Source organism: Dermacentor albipictus, chromosome 1, assembly GCF_038994185.2.
Source record: "Dermacentor albipictus isolate Rhodes 1998 colony chromosome 1, USDA_Dalb.pri_finalv2, whole genome shotgun sequence".
Lineage (NCBI taxonomy): Eukaryota > Metazoa > Arthropoda > Arachnida > Ixodida > Ixodidae > Dermacentor > Dermacentor albipictus.
The window spans coordinates 464,394,602-464,409,668 of record NC_091821.1 but is presented as its reverse complement, the minus strand read 5'-3'; the positions used below and the strand labels follow the sequence as shown (position 1 = coordinate 464,409,668).

The following is a 15,067-nucleotide window of genomic DNA, read 5'->3' as shown; positions in this document are numbered from 1 at the left end:
GAAAGAAAGAAAGGCGGGGCCCGCGATATATGCGTCACGCGATCGTCCATCTACAGTATGGAAGAACACAGGGAAGGAATTTCGCTTGCGGAGGCTACACGGGGGCAAGTAGAGATAGTGTCAATTTTGACGTGACGCAATTCATGGGTTCTCGGCAATGAAATATTTTTACCTCGGCTGTTACTGAATAAATTTCAACGATTCTTGCAGTAGAACGCTCTCTATAGGGTACGTAACGACTTCCTAGCTTGCTCTCGTCCTTTTCTGCTTTTGTGGCCACGTGCTCACCTGTTTTGCAGAACTTGCGTCACCGCTATCATTGGTCGCAACTCGCACAGCTTTGTGAATAGTTTACAGAATGAATCTAGTGGTCTGCCCGCACTGATAGCATCAACTGGGCCAAGTTTCGATTCCAAACTGACAAGTTAAGTAGTACCCTCTTGAACTCCAAGCTCGCGCTGACAGATCGTCGCGTCTGATGTTTTGGTCCTATCACCCTGCCACTTCTGGACAACTAAAGCATGCAAGAGCAGCTTCCCAACCCCCTAAAAAATACAGAAAATAAAAGAACCGTCTGGCTTCATGGAGTTCTTTGTAGTGGTACATCGGTGTGTTCCCGCTAGGTCGGTGTAGGTGGACACTTCGCATGTGAATACCCAAGCCTAGATCACCGTAAAATGTCTTATAGGGCTGTGCGGACAGTTTTACCAAGCGTTGTCGCGCTACTCTTGCGAAATCACGACGTTTGTTCTTCCAGCGGACAGCAAATCTCCTTGAGATTTTTATTCCTCCGTGAAAAAAACACGACCAAAGAAGCACCTGGAATGATTCAAACGATGCTTATAGCCGCCTTCATGCAGTCGTTCTTACGTGATTGTCGAAAACATTCAACAGAAGAAACCAACGACAGCCGCTGGTACACAATCGACAAAGTTTCAGAGGTTGATGGCATGAGTTGGAGCACTTCTGAGCGAGTGCAGATGTCGAAAAGTAGGCGCCTAAGGCGGTGCCACGATGTTTGTTCCGCGCCTTCTATCCCAGGACGAAAAGCAAAACAAACAACACTTGCTTCATTTTGTGCAAGGATTTAAGAAAATATCACATCGAAAGTCAGGTATACCTTTTATCGAAGATCATCACGGGAGCCGAAAATTCGCGCTATGGTCATGAGCGCCCGAAACCAAGCAAGTTTCGAGCCAACTGTGACCGCTTTCTTCATAAAAACCGAAAGAAACTCGACAAGTGCGCTTGTGTGAAAACGATGGTCATGTATTTTTTCCTGCTTCGGCTTTAGTGTAAATGTGCAACGGGAACTACTTCTTCCTAAGGAGACTGTCAATTAGCAATTTTACTTGGACGTATAGGGCGATTGAAATAGAACGGGCAAGGAAACTGCGCATAATAGTGGAATGCGTGTGTTTAGTTTCTCCATCACGACAACGCCGCAGCCCACCCTGCTTCCACTATGTCATGGTATTTAGCCTCTCGGAGATGAACAGGCGTGCCACACGTACAATATTGTCACGTGGTCGTGACGTCAAAGAACACAGTAGCAATACTGTGAACGACAAAACTAACTTTTATTGGGCGACCCTGTACCCACAAAACAGGCTACACTTATAGCACAACGATAGCGGCGAACACGCTCGGCGATCGTCGAAAATCTGATCTGCGGGTCAAGCGCGTCAGCTTTTATAGATCAGTCGTCGAATGTTCCAGATTAACCGATGGGACGCACGTGTCTTCCGCAAAGTTCTACACTATTCGCGTCGCTCATACATGCAATCAGATTACTCAAGTTGCAGTGAAAGACAGTGGACGGAACCATCGATAACATTCCAGAAACTTCTTTTACATGCAGGCGCGTCCTGCGCTTCGCGATAACATTTGTTAGGCGGCCAAATGTGGTCGCCCGACAAAGATAAGTACACGTGTCATTACCCCCCTCTTAATAAGCATCGACTCGATGCTGCAAACAAACGAAAGTAATAATAAAAAAAGAAGCACTCGTAGAAAAAAAAATAAGGAAGTTCCTCAGCGTCCATAAAAGGGTTTAAGGCGCACCACGTGGACCACTTCAGATCGTGCGCGGCGCTGCTGTGAATGCGAAATGCCGTCTGGCACGACCTCATAGTCCAGTGCGCCAATACGTCGGATGACCTTGTAGGGTCCGAAATAGCGTCGCAGTAGTTTCTCACTGAGTCCTCGTCGGCGTATAGGGGTCTATACCCAAACATGGTCGCCGAGCTGGTACTCGACGAAGCGTCGTCGAAGGTTGTAGTGTCGGCGGTCGGTCCTTTGCTGGTCCTTGATCCGCAGGCGGGCGAGCTGTCGGGCTTCTTCGGCGCGCTGGAGATAGGTAGCGACGTCAAGGTTCTCCTCGTCAGTGACGTGCGGCAGCATGGCGTCGAGCGTCGTCGTCTGGTTCCTGCCGTAGACCAGCTTGAACGGCGTGATCTGTGTTGTTTCTTGCACTGCCGTGTTGTAAGCGAATGTTACGTACGGCAGGACGGCATCCCAGGTCTTGTGTTCGACGTCGACGTACATCGCTAGCATGTCGGCGAGGGTCTTATTCAGCATCTCCGTAAGACCATTCGTCTGCGGGTGGTAGCCCGTTGTCCTTCTGTGCCTTGTCTGACTATTTCAGAATGGCTTGGGTGAGCTCCGCTGTAAAGGCCGTTCCTCTGTCGGTGATGAGGACTTCTGGGGCGCCACGTCGAAGCAGGATGTTTTCGACAAAGAATTTCGCCACTTCGGCTGCGCTACCTTTCGGCAGTGCTTTAGTTTCAGCGAAGCGGGTGAGGTAGTCTGTCGCCACGACGATCCACTTATTTCCGGTTGTTGACGTCGGAAAGGGTCCTAGCAAGTCCATCCCGATCTGCTAGAATGGTCGGCAAGGAGGCTTGATTGGCTGTAGTAATCCGGCTGGCCTTGTCGGCGGTGTCTTGCGTCGCTGACAGTCTCGGCATGTTCTGATATAACGGGCGACGTCGGCGGTCAGGCGCTGCCAGTAATACTTTTCTTGTATCCTCGATAGTGTCCGGGAAAATCCGAGGTGTGCAGCGGTCGGATCGTCAAGTAGGGCGTGCAATACTTCTGGACGAAGTCCTGACGGGACGACAAGACGGTAGTTGGCACGGACTGGTGAGAAGTTCTTCACGAGTAGATTGTTTTGAAGCGTGAAGGCAGATAATCCGCGCTTAAATGCTTTGGGGACAACGTCGGTGTGCCCTTTCAAATATTCGACGAGGCCTTTTAGCTCCGAGTCTGCCCGTTGCTGTTCAGTGAAGTCTTCCGCGCTTATCATTCCAAGGAAGGCGTCGTCATTCTCGTTGTCTTGCGGTGGCGGGTCAATGGGGGCGCGTGATAGGCAATCGGCATCGGAGTGTTTTCGTCCGGACTTGTAGGTTACAGTGATGTCGTATTCTTGTAGTCTGAGGCTCCACCGCGCCAGGCGTCCTGAAGGGTCCTTTATATTCGCTAGCCAACACAACGCGTGATGGTCACTGACGACTTTAAATGTCCTGCCATAAAGGTAAGGGCGAAATTTAGCTGTAGCCCAAACGATGGCGAGGCATTCCTTTTCGGTCGTAGAATAGTTGCCTTCCGCTTTTGACAGCGACCGGCTAGAGTAAGCTATCACCTGTTCGAATCCGTTTCTCCTCTGGACTAGAACGGCACCGGGGCCTAGGCTACTGGCGTCAGTATGTATTTCTGTATCGGCGTACTTGTCGAAGTGCGCAAGTACCGGCGGCGACTGCATGCGTCGTTTGAGTTCTTCAAATGCGTTGGCCTGCGCCACTTCCCACTTGAATTCAACATAACATTTAGTGAGACGTGTCAACGGCTCGGCGATGCGTGAAAAGTCCTTGACAAAGCGCCTGTAGTAGGCACACATGCCAAGGAATCTACGAACTGCCTTCTTGTTGATTGCTTGCGGGAACTGTGCGATTGCAGCTGTCTTTTTCGGGTCTGGACGGACACCAGATTTGCTGATTACGTGGCCTAGGAACAGAAGCTCATCGTAAGCAAAGCGGCATTTTTCCGGCTTCAGAGTAAGCCCTGACGACTTGATGGCCTCTAATACTGTCGCAAGCCGCGTGAGATGATCGTCGAAATTCCCGGCGAAGACGACGACGTCATCCAAGTAAACGAGACAGGTCTGCCACTTCAATCCTGCTAACCCGGTGTCCATGACGCGCTGGAACGTTGCAGGCGCCGAGCACAGTCCGAATGGCATAACCGTGAACTCGTAGAGGGCGTCTGGGGTGATGAAGGCGGTCTTTTCGCGATCTCTCTCATCGACTTCTATTTGCCAGTAGCCAGACTTGAGGTCCATCAACGGGAAGTATTTAGCGTTGCAGAGCCGATCCAATGCGCCGTCTATCCGTGGGAGAGGGTATACGTCCTTCTTCGTGATCTTGTTCAGACGACGATAATCGACGCAGAAACGTAGGGTTCCGTCCTTTTTCTTCACCAGGACAACAGGGGATGCCCACGGGCTTTTCGACGGCTGGATGATGTCGTCGCGCAGCATTTCGTCGACTTGTTCTCTTATAGCTTCGCGTTCTCGCGGCGAAACTCGGTAAGGGCTTTGGCGGAGTGGTCGAGCGTACTCCTCGGTGATTATGCGACTGGTGTTTGTCGAATCCTCGATGACGTCGAAAAGCAGCCTTTGTATCATCGCAGCAGACTTCTGAGCTGCTGTTGCTTAATCACGGGGAGACTTGGATTAATGTCGTAGTCTGGTTCGGGAACCGTCGTCATCGGGGTAGATGCGGCGGAATGCGTGAGGACAAACGCATTACTGGTTTCCAAAATTTCCTCGATGTACGCGATCGTCGTGCCCTTGTTGATGTGCTTGAACTCCTGGCTGAAGTTTGTCAGCAACACTTCAGTTTTCCCTCCATGCAGTCGAACGATCCCTATTGCGACGCAAATTTCACGGTCTAGCAGGAGACGTTGGTCGCCTTCGATGACACCTTCTACATCAGCGGGTATTTCAGTGCCGACCGAAATAACAATGCTGGAGCGGGGCGGGATGCTCACTTGGTCTTCGAGCACACTCAAGGTGTGGTGACTACGAGGGCTCTCCAGCGGTATCGCTTTATCTTCCGACAGCGTTATTGACTTCGACTTCAGGTCGATGACTGCGCCGTGTTGGTTCAGGAAGTCCATACCGAGAATGACGTCTCGAGAACACTGTTGGAGGATAACGAAGGTGGCAGGGTAAGTCCGGTCATGAATGGTTATCCTCGCCGTGCAGATTCCAGTCGGTGCAATCAGGTGTCCTCCAGCTGTGCGAATTTGAGGGCCTTCCCATTCAGTCTTAACCTTCTTCAACTGGGCGGCGATGTGTCCACTCATGACGGAGTAATCAGCCCCTGTGTCCACTAAGGCGGTAACTGCGTGGCCGTCGAGAAGCACATCGAGGTCGGTGGTTCTTTGTCTGGCGTTGCAGTTGGGTCTAGGCGTCGGATCACGGCTGCGTCGTGTTGAAGTGAAGTTGGAACGTCGAGTCGTCAAGTCGTCTTTCGTCGGTGTAGTCTTGGCTTCCTGACTTCGTCGGGACGGTGGTGTGTCGTTATTATGTCGTCGAGATGGTCTCTTCGTCGTCTTCGTTGGCGGCGGAGGATCTTCGTCAGTTCGACGAACAGCAACCGAACCTCCATCGGTTGCTGCTTTTAGTTTTCCGGATATGGGCTCGTAGAGCGGCCCCGGGCTGGGACAGTGTATGGTCGGCGCTGCGGTGACAGGTAGCGGCCTGGCGACGGCGAACGGGACGGTCGTCGAGCGCTCCACTGAGTGGCGGCGAGGTAGTCGGCGATATCGTGAGGTCGTTCACCAAGCTGTGGTCGCGGCGCATTAACGGCGAACCCTCGCAGTCCCATTTGCCGGTATGGGCATCGGCGGTAGACGTGACCAGCTTCTGCGCAGTGGTAGCAGAGTGGGCGGTGGTCAGGAGCGCGCCAAATGTCCGTCTTCCTCGCGTAGCGGCGCTGGGCGACGGGCGGGCGTGCTGGCGGCGGCGGCGGTGGACGACGGAATTGTGGCGTTAAAGGTCCCTGGCGCGGTCGTGCAGGGGGGCCTTGGCGGCGGGCGACGGCGGCGTAGGTCATCCTTTCCGGCGGGGGCTGCGGTGATTCTGGTTGCATCCCATGAACTCCAAGGGATCGCTCAAGCTCATATTTGACGATTTCGGCGATTGAGGCTACTTGAGGCTGTGACCTAGGGTACATCTTCTGCAGCTCTTCCCGTACGACCACTCTGATAGTCTTGCGCAGATCGTCGGTGGCCAGCGATTGAATTCCTGCATAGTTTGTACAGTTCGTGCGGCGGTTGAATTGCCGGTTCCGCATTTCGAGTGTCTTCTCAATGCCGGTGGCCTCGCGAAGGAACTCTGCTACGGTCGTCGGTGGGCTTCATACCATTGCGCCGAAAAGTTATTTCTTAACACCACGCATGAGTAGGCGAATTGTCTTTTCCTCGGCCATATCCGGGTCGGCGTGGCGGAACAGACGGCTCATTTCTTCCGCAAAGATGGCAACGTTCTCGTTTCGCAGCTGCACTCGGGCGTCCAGCATAGCTTCGGCCCTTTCCTTGCGCACGACACTTGTAAAGGTGCGCAAGAAGCCGCTACGGAACAGGTCCCGCGTAGTCAAGGTCGACTCCCTGTTCTCAAACCACCTTCTGGCGGCGTCTTCTAAGGCGAAGTAGACATGCCGCAGCTTGTCGTCGGAGTCCCAGTTGTTGAATGTCGCGATTCGCTCGTAGGTCTCCAGCCAGGATTCCGGGTCTTCAGTCGCTGCTCCATGGAAGGTCGGTGGGTCCCGAGGTTGTTGGGTAACGGGGGACGGTGGGGCAGCCATTGGGGTTGTCTTGACCGCGATCTTCTTTGTTGTCTCAGGTAGAAGTCCGTGCTCAGGGGGCAGTCCTTGCAGTCTGCGGCTAGCACGCTGGTGTTGGGCGATGCCGGTTTTGTCCTCGGGCTTCGGGCTTGGATCGCGGCTTTGCGGGGGCGTTCGGTACATGAACGCACTAGCACCTCCACCAGATGTCACGTGGTCATGACGTCAAAGAACACAGTAGCAATACTGTGAACGACAAAACTAACTTTTATTGGGCGACCCTGTGCCCACAAAACAGGCTATACACTTATAGCACAACGACAATGGCGAACACGCTCGGCGATCGTCGAAAATCTGATCAGCGGGTCAAGCGCGTCGGCTTTTAAAGATCAGTCGTCGAATGTTCCAGAGTAACCGATGGGACCCGCGTGCCTTCCACAAAGTTCTACACTATTCGCGTCGCGCATACATGCAATCAGACTACACAAGTTGCAGTGAAAGACAGTGGACGGAACCATCGATAACATTCCAGAAACTTCTTTTACATGCAGGCGAGTCCTGCGCTTCGCGATAAGATTTGTTAGGCGGCCAAACGTGGTCGCCCGATAAAGATAAGTACACGTGTCAATATCCATGAGATCGAGCTCCGTGTGATATTGTTTTTATCTTTACAGAATAATAATAATAATAATAATATTTGGGGTTTTACGTGCCAAAACCACTTTCTGATTATGAGGCACGCCGCAGTGGAGGACTCCGGAAATTTTGACCACCTGGGGTTCTTTAACGTGCACCTAAATCTAAGCACACGGGTGTTTTCGCATTTCGCCCCCATCGCAATGCGGCCGCCGTGGCCGGGATTCGATCCCGCATCTTTACAGAATACAATTTAGAAAAGTAAGGAGATTTACCACTGTCCACGAGGTGAGCACAGCAGAGGCCACTCAACAGCATTGAGCTTGAGGAGTTCCGTAGTTCTTTCGACCATTAGGATAAATGGTTGGGCAACTGCATTACTTTGACGGAAACTAAGTACTTTTTGTCCTAAATGACAGTAATACTTTTCTCTTTTCCTTGTTTTTTTCTTTTTTTTGGCAGGGGGAGGGGGGTTCTCTTTTTCGTATTGAGAAACGCAAGCTCGTCTCCGGCCTTCATTTAGCAGCAGCACTTGCAGCTAGCAAGACACGGACTTGTATGCCCTTTTACACCTGCAGCTCACTGCTTTGTTTATTACCTCTTTGAAAGCTTTTCTTTTTTTTGCAACTGATTTTGCCAGTTCTCTTTTTTTTGTGTATTGCTCCTCTATGTTCACGCGGCCTACATGTGCAGAGTTGGCCGATATACTGGGAAAAAAGTGATATTATTTTAGAGGGCAAAAAAATTGTGGGGTTCTATGTGCCAAACACCCGATATAAACACAAGGCACACCGTACTGGGGACTCTGGAAATTCGACTACCTGGGATTCTTTAACGTGCACCTAAATTTCAGTACACGGATGTTTTCGCATTTCGCCCCCATCGATATGCGGCCGCCGTGGCCGCGGTTCGATCCCACGACCTCGTGCTTAGCAGCTCAGCACAAGTAACAACGGCGTGTTTTTTCAAAGGGCAAGCCGTATGGGGTAGCGGGATGGCTACCTAAGAAATTTCAATTGAGGCTTCTTGCTTTAAAACCGAATGTGGTTGCTATAAAAACAGAAACTCACAGCCTAATTTGTATACTCACATCATGTCATTCAATCGCTTAAAAAATAATAGAAACTCCTCATGGGGGCATATTGTTTGGAGACTGAAGTTTTGGGAAACTTTTGATGTAAATTCGTCAAATGTCTCATTGAGGCAAAATTTGGAGGATCCTTAAGCTTCGCCTTTAAGAATGGCAGGCGATAGCATTCAAAGATCTCCGACTGGTTCTCACGCTTCCCGGAAACTGCAGCTTATGTAACCGTAATGTTTACTGGGAAACGCTGGCGGTGAACGCTATACACAAAGGCGAGCTTTCTGGTAGAAAAACGGCCTCTTGCATGGGCCGCGATGCGGCGGAGGCGAACGCCATGTGTAGGTGTTGCAAGGAACCGGGCTCACAGCTTTATGGCCTTTGAGATTTGCGCGCGCTGCCACGCGGAAATCTCGCAGGCCATGGCCGTTCTATGAATGGTAGAAACGTTGGAAAAGGTATCAGTATAGGGCAACAAAACAAAGACACAAGAAGAAACGAAGACGAAGACAAGCGCTAACTATCAACAACGAAAGTTACTTCCAGGGTCGGTCATACTTATACCCCCAAACAACCACGTGCACACTATTATGTCAACCATGCGAATGCACTTGCGTACATGACGGTATGAAAACAATCTAAAACCGACAGACCAGGAAAATACAAGGTAGTCTAAATGACATAAGGGAAATGCAGTTCAGCCTTTATGCCATGCGCAAATAATCCAACTCTCTCCCCGTGAAGAGGGGCATAACTAACATGTGTTTCAAAAACTCGCTTAGAAAATCATGCCTACACCTAATAAAAACCAGTCTCCTGCAGCTGCCTGCGCGTCTTAAGGAGACTGGTTATCCTAACCATGTGTCGGTGGCGGAGAGCTTGCTAAAACAGGACCACTCCAGAGATTGCCCCGGTGAGATTGCCAGGGCTAGCAGTCGTGAGCAGGTGAAAACCGCTGTGATTCCGTACGTACACCAGGTATCACGTAGCCTGAAAAAAATTGGAAGTCGCGCCAACGTACGGGTTGTTTCTTCAGCTCCAAATAAGCTGGGTACCTTATGCAAAACCACAAACCCAATGAGGACAAAAGTGTTGGTGTGTGATAAGAATCACAAAGATCCGTTAGTAGGATGCGCGGTGGGGGTGGTCTATCGCATTGCGCTTTCATGTGGTAAATGCTACACAGGCCAAACCGGAAGATTCATCAACGAGCAGTTGAGAGAGCACCGAAATAAGTGTCACAGTCTATCAGGCGACGGTTTCCTTGATTTCCATTCTAAAGCGTGTCCATGTCGGCCATGTCGCCCACTTCTAGAATATACCACTATTATAAACAGGGATAAGGGTGAATGCGTAAGACTAATAATAGAAACGGAGCAGACCCTCCCGGCCGCTGACCAATGCATCACCAGAGCGTCCCTGTCATTGTTCGCGAGAGAGTTCGATTATTTGCTCATGGCGCAAAGGCTGAACTGCATTTTCCATATTTCATTTAGATTTTCTTGTGTTTTACTGTTGTATCGGTTTTAGACTGTTTTCATACCGTCATGTACGTAAGTGCATTCGGATTGTTGATATCATATTGTGCACGTGGTTGTTTGGGGGTATAAGTATGACAGATCCTGGAAGTAACTTTCCTTGTTGATAGTTAGTGCTTGTCTTGTCTTCGTTTCTTATGTCCTTGTTTTGTTGCCCTATACAGATACCTTTTCCAACGTTTGTACCATTCATACAACGGCCATGGCCTCCGAGATTTCCGCGTGCCGGCGCGCGCAAATCTCAAAGGCCATGAAGCTGTGCGCCCGGTTGCTTGCTACACCTAGACAGCGCGCTCGCCACCGCCGCATCGCGGCCCATGCAAGAAGCCGTTTTATGCGAAGCATACTAGCCGCACAACCACGCTCTTCCTTGCTGCGTCGCGCGTGGCCGCGTAGCTACCATATGACGTCATAACAGCTGCAAACGCGGAGGCTCAACTCGTGCGCTCGCTTGCGGCCGCGTATCTGCATAGCCGGGTCTCAGCTCGTGCGCTCGCCTGCGGTCGCACAGATGGTACTGCGGCCTAACTCCAGCTCCTCCCTCTAGGGCACTGACGTCACAACAGCTGCAAGCCGGGCTCAACTCTTGCGTTCGCCTGTGGTCGCACTGCCGCTGCTGCGGCCTAACTCCCGTTCCTCCCGCTAACGCATGAGTTGTTTCTTCGTCTAGCTGAACCAAATATAGTCAAGCAACAGCAGTTCACCAGGCTAAACAGTGGTTCAACAACTAAAATATAGGCTAGTATGCTTCGCATCCTGGGCTTCAGCTTAGCTAAGCCACAGCCATTTTTTCTACCAGAAAGCTGGCCTTTGCTTATAGCGTTCGCCGCCAGCGTTTCCCGGTAAACATAACGATGTACCCGCCGTGGCTGCTCAGTGGCTGTGGTGTTGGACTGCTGAGCACGAGATCGCGGGATCGAATCCTGGCCACGGCGGCTGCATTTCGATGGGGGCGAAATGCGAAAACACCCGTGTGCTTAGATTTAGGTGCACGTTAAAGAACCCCAGGTGGTCGAAATTTCCGGAGCCATCCACTACGGCATCCCTCATAATCAGAGAGTGGTTTTGGCAGGTAAAACCCCATAATTTAATTTTTAATACCGTCATGTACGTAAGTGCGTCCTCATGGTTGATATCAAAGTGTGCACGCGGTTGTTTGGGGGTATAATTATGACCGATCCCGGAAGTACAATTTTCGTTATTGATAGTTAGCGCTTGTCTTCTCTTGGTTTCTTCTTGTGCCCTTGTTTTGTTGCACTATACAGATAACTTTCAATGATGACCGACCAACAAGCACACATCGCCACCCTCGTTGGAAAAAAAGGTCTTGTGCTTTCCAACTCCGCGTAACAGAATTATGTTTTCTCGTATTTTCATATCACAAATCAACGCCATCATGTCTGCAGGTTGTGGGTAAATCTTACTCCTCGATTATTCTGAAGTATATTACATTGAGAAATTCAGTTAGTTCAGTAACTTCTTTGCGCTATAGAGAAGGTTTTCGTGGCTGGGTTTGCATGGTTCGAAATTCGGAAGCGCGCACTCGTGACGCTGGCTCGAGCTTGCGGGCTCAGGCAACGCGTACCGCTATCCGTGTTGTCTGAAGCATGTATACATCACCGGCGGCCGCAACCTTGGCAGTAGCGCAACGTGACCGTCCACGCCGGCGCACCGCAGACGAAACAAGTGAGTGGGAGAACGCAGCAAAACGAGCAAAGAGGCAAGCAGCAAAATCCACCATCGTTGCCAACTCTCCCAATACATTAAGGGCGAAAGTGTTAAATTTTTGCAGAGCGCGGCACGTAAGTGCGGAAGGAAAGGTCAGAAAGGACGAAGGATTGCTTTCTTCACGTTGTTTTCTGCACTTCAGTGCTTCATGCTGTAAAATTTTGCACCATGGACTTAAACTAACTCGCCCACATCGCTATTCTTATTCATGGCGGCCGGAACGAACATAAACGCAAAAATTACTCGCAGCGCAAACCTAGAAGAATCGCTCAGGGGCGTTCAAATGGACGTTAGTGCTTTCGTGTTCACAATTCAAAAGGAGTAACTAGGTGCTTCAGAAAATAATAGCCGACTGCCATGGGGTTCGGTTGAGTAGCTGCGTGCTATCCATCCCAAATTATGGTTAGTGCAGATGACTATTTAAGTCACTAGGATATAGGTAACTTTGAGATATTTGATAAAACATTGATTTGACAGAGAAACAAAGCATTTGTGCATCTTTTTATGAGATTGGTAACGTTAGCGCGGGTTTCCTCCGTAGATTAGTAGGACTAGGCTCTTCTTTTTTTCGTTTCTTCTCAGCAATAAGATTTATCTTCAGCCAGTGTAGCCCCGCTAGCAATACTAATGAAATGACTACTTGCTTTCTAGTTTATTCGACAGTTTTGCAATCTTGGGAAAAGTACTGTTCGAATGTTTCCTTAACTGTTGTGTTCATAAAGGAGACAAAGCAGTGCATTAAGTAATATATCGCCACAGAGCGCTGCGGAAATCACGATGAAGCGTCCACTCACTTGAATTACTGACCGCTTGTACGATCTTTTCTGCCAAAGCTCCTTTATAAAAGTAGTCGACACCCTTGTCCATTAGTTCCTTGTAAGTCTTTGCAAGGTCAGGATTTCTCAGCGTGTCTCCTTCGGTGAGAGGATTGTCAGTGCCCCTTTTGGAGTACAAGTCCCTGAGTTGAACAGAAAGAAAATTTGTTTTACTCAAACGAATAACAATTATTAGGCCGTGGTGGTCTCATCAAAAGTGTCAACACGGGAAGGAGAACGTTCTGGGAAGCGCTCTAAGGTTTTAAAAAAAGAAGGCCCGTGGAATACGGGAACAGAGGCTGCTAAGCACCATGTCGCGAGATCGAATCCCTGCCACGGCTGCCGCATTACAATGGAGGCGAAATACGAAAACACCTGTGTACTTAGACTTAGGTGCAGGTTAAAGTACCCCAGGGGTTCGAGATTCCCGGAGTCTTCCACTATGGCGGACGTCATAATCAGAAAGTGGTTTTGGCACGTAAAAACCCATAATTTTTTTATTTAATATGGAAATAGCAAGCACAGACAGTGAAGAAAAGCCTGATTGCCCATCACCGCCTATACCGTGTCATATCACGCGATCCCCTGGCGCCGCATGGTACAGCAGAAAGATTGACAGGACAAGGCTGCATAAACTTCATCAAGACATGCGGAAATGAATTTATTTCTGCTTCAAGGAAACCTAAGGCATTCTTAGACACATACTGCTCACGTGCGCAATTTTGGAGGTTTCTATTATCTGACGCATGATTCGGCCTGCGCTCTTTGCTGACGATAGTGCATTTTTCAAACAGTGACCGGCAACCGCAATCACGACAATATGCTGCTTCAGTACATCGTGCAGCTGCAAACGCAGTGAGTTAGCGTTGGCGTTGAGTGTCCCACACTGCGCATGCGCTGTACGTAAACGATGCTGGGGCGATGCTGGAGCGGTGAACGCTAACGCAAGCAAGGGGTGAGCCTTACGTACGGCAACATGGCGGCGCAAGTCCAAGCGAGAGCTGCCCCCTTCGGATCTGTCGAAATGTTGTCCTGCACTGCTCGGTTCATTCATTCCCCACTAGTGCTTTAAATTTGGTTGAAATTTGTGATCATGATGCTTCGACAGCGGCCTACTGGTAACAAATGGGCATTGGTTCCGAGATATATACGTTCTCAAGTAGTGGTGCTTAACGAGAGAGAGTTTGCTGACGTTTCCTGTAACCGCGTAGAGAGGGCGCCAAAGCCTGTCTTTCACTCATTCGCTTGACTTAGTGATACACTTCACCATTCGGCATTGAATTAGCTCGACTTTTCGTAGGGGGGTGATTTGCCAGCATACTTCGTGTTTTTAGGTCTAGATGGCGCAGTATACGTTTGCGTTAGCGTTTTGCTGCTCTTCGCTATGCTAAGACTAGTTTTCGCTGCGCAATGCAGAATTCCTTAGCGTTAGCGTTGCGTCGCACGCTAACGCACGCGTCTTACGCTCCACCAAAAGTCTGTAATGAATGCAAGCTCTCCGCTCACAGCTCTCAAAACTTTATGAGCATGCTCTGTTTCCATGCCCTTCAAGCATCTCTTGCTTTGCCCGACGTGCATTTGGCTATACATGAGAGTGGCACTCGATACACAACAGCCCCGGAACATTGGATAAACTTCTGTCAAAACCAGAATCATTCACTCAAATAGTTTTTCTACAACCAGCTTCATGTTTGCTTTCTCTGTAGGAGACACGCCACAGCATATAGTTGCAGGAAACTCTATATGACACAGAAGTTGGTCCCGTGCGAGCAGAACATGCGGATGCTGTGTCACCCGCTGTGTGTCACTCTGTATATGCGTGCTGGTGCTCGTTGCGCAGCAGTTGCCCACAGGACGACCGAGGAGCTGGAGCGAGGGAAAAAGCGCTGCTTGGCACCACGTGAGCATCCAGTGTGCCATGTTGTCCCGACACTTCCCGATAAAGGAAATCTAGACTGGTTGTATGACGGCTTTTAGAGCAAATTATTTAGGACGCTCTGAGGTCTTCCAGATATTTTTTAGAGTTCAGGGGTCGTTGAAATTTATTTAAAGCTAAAAATAAAACGTCGGAAATATTAGGTCAGTAATCCTTGAAAAAAAATGGCCATTTCTGACGCTATTCAGAAGCAGCAAAAATATTATTTTAGAAAAAAATTTACCTAGAATTTCACTGGTGTAACAGTAACGTTTTGTTCATGTTTGGGCTCGGGGGAACGCGTATTTACTTCTTTACGTTATGATTCCAAATACTCTCATATGTTTATTTTTAATTTGCCAAATTATGTCTCTCTCAGGCTTAGTGTTCCCGAAATTTATTCATCTATCTACAAAGAAGGCAGGGAATGGGCATCTATTTCTTCCCCACCTTTCAAGCATTCACGATTTCCCATCAGCGAATCTGAGCTAAAGCAGAAATTAGAA

The 15,067-nt window shown here is 49.6% G+C and overlaps 1 protein-coding gene across 4 annotated transcripts in view; it reads right to left on the bottom strand.

Moving 5' to 3' along the window:
• LOC135905628 (scoloptoxin SSD14-like) overlaps nucleotides 1–15,067 on the bottom strand; it is a 129,286-nt gene that overhangs the window by 61,607 nt on the left and 52,612 nt on the right. For all 4 annotated transcript variants that reach the window (XM_065436584.1, XM_065436585.1, XM_065436586.1 and 1 more), the window contains one exon: nucleotides 12,626–12,789. In XM_065436584.1, the coding sequence (XP_065292656.1) occupies nucleotides 12,626–12,789 (164 nt within the window). The remainder of the gene's footprint in view (nucleotides 1–12,625; nucleotides 12,790–15,067) is intronic.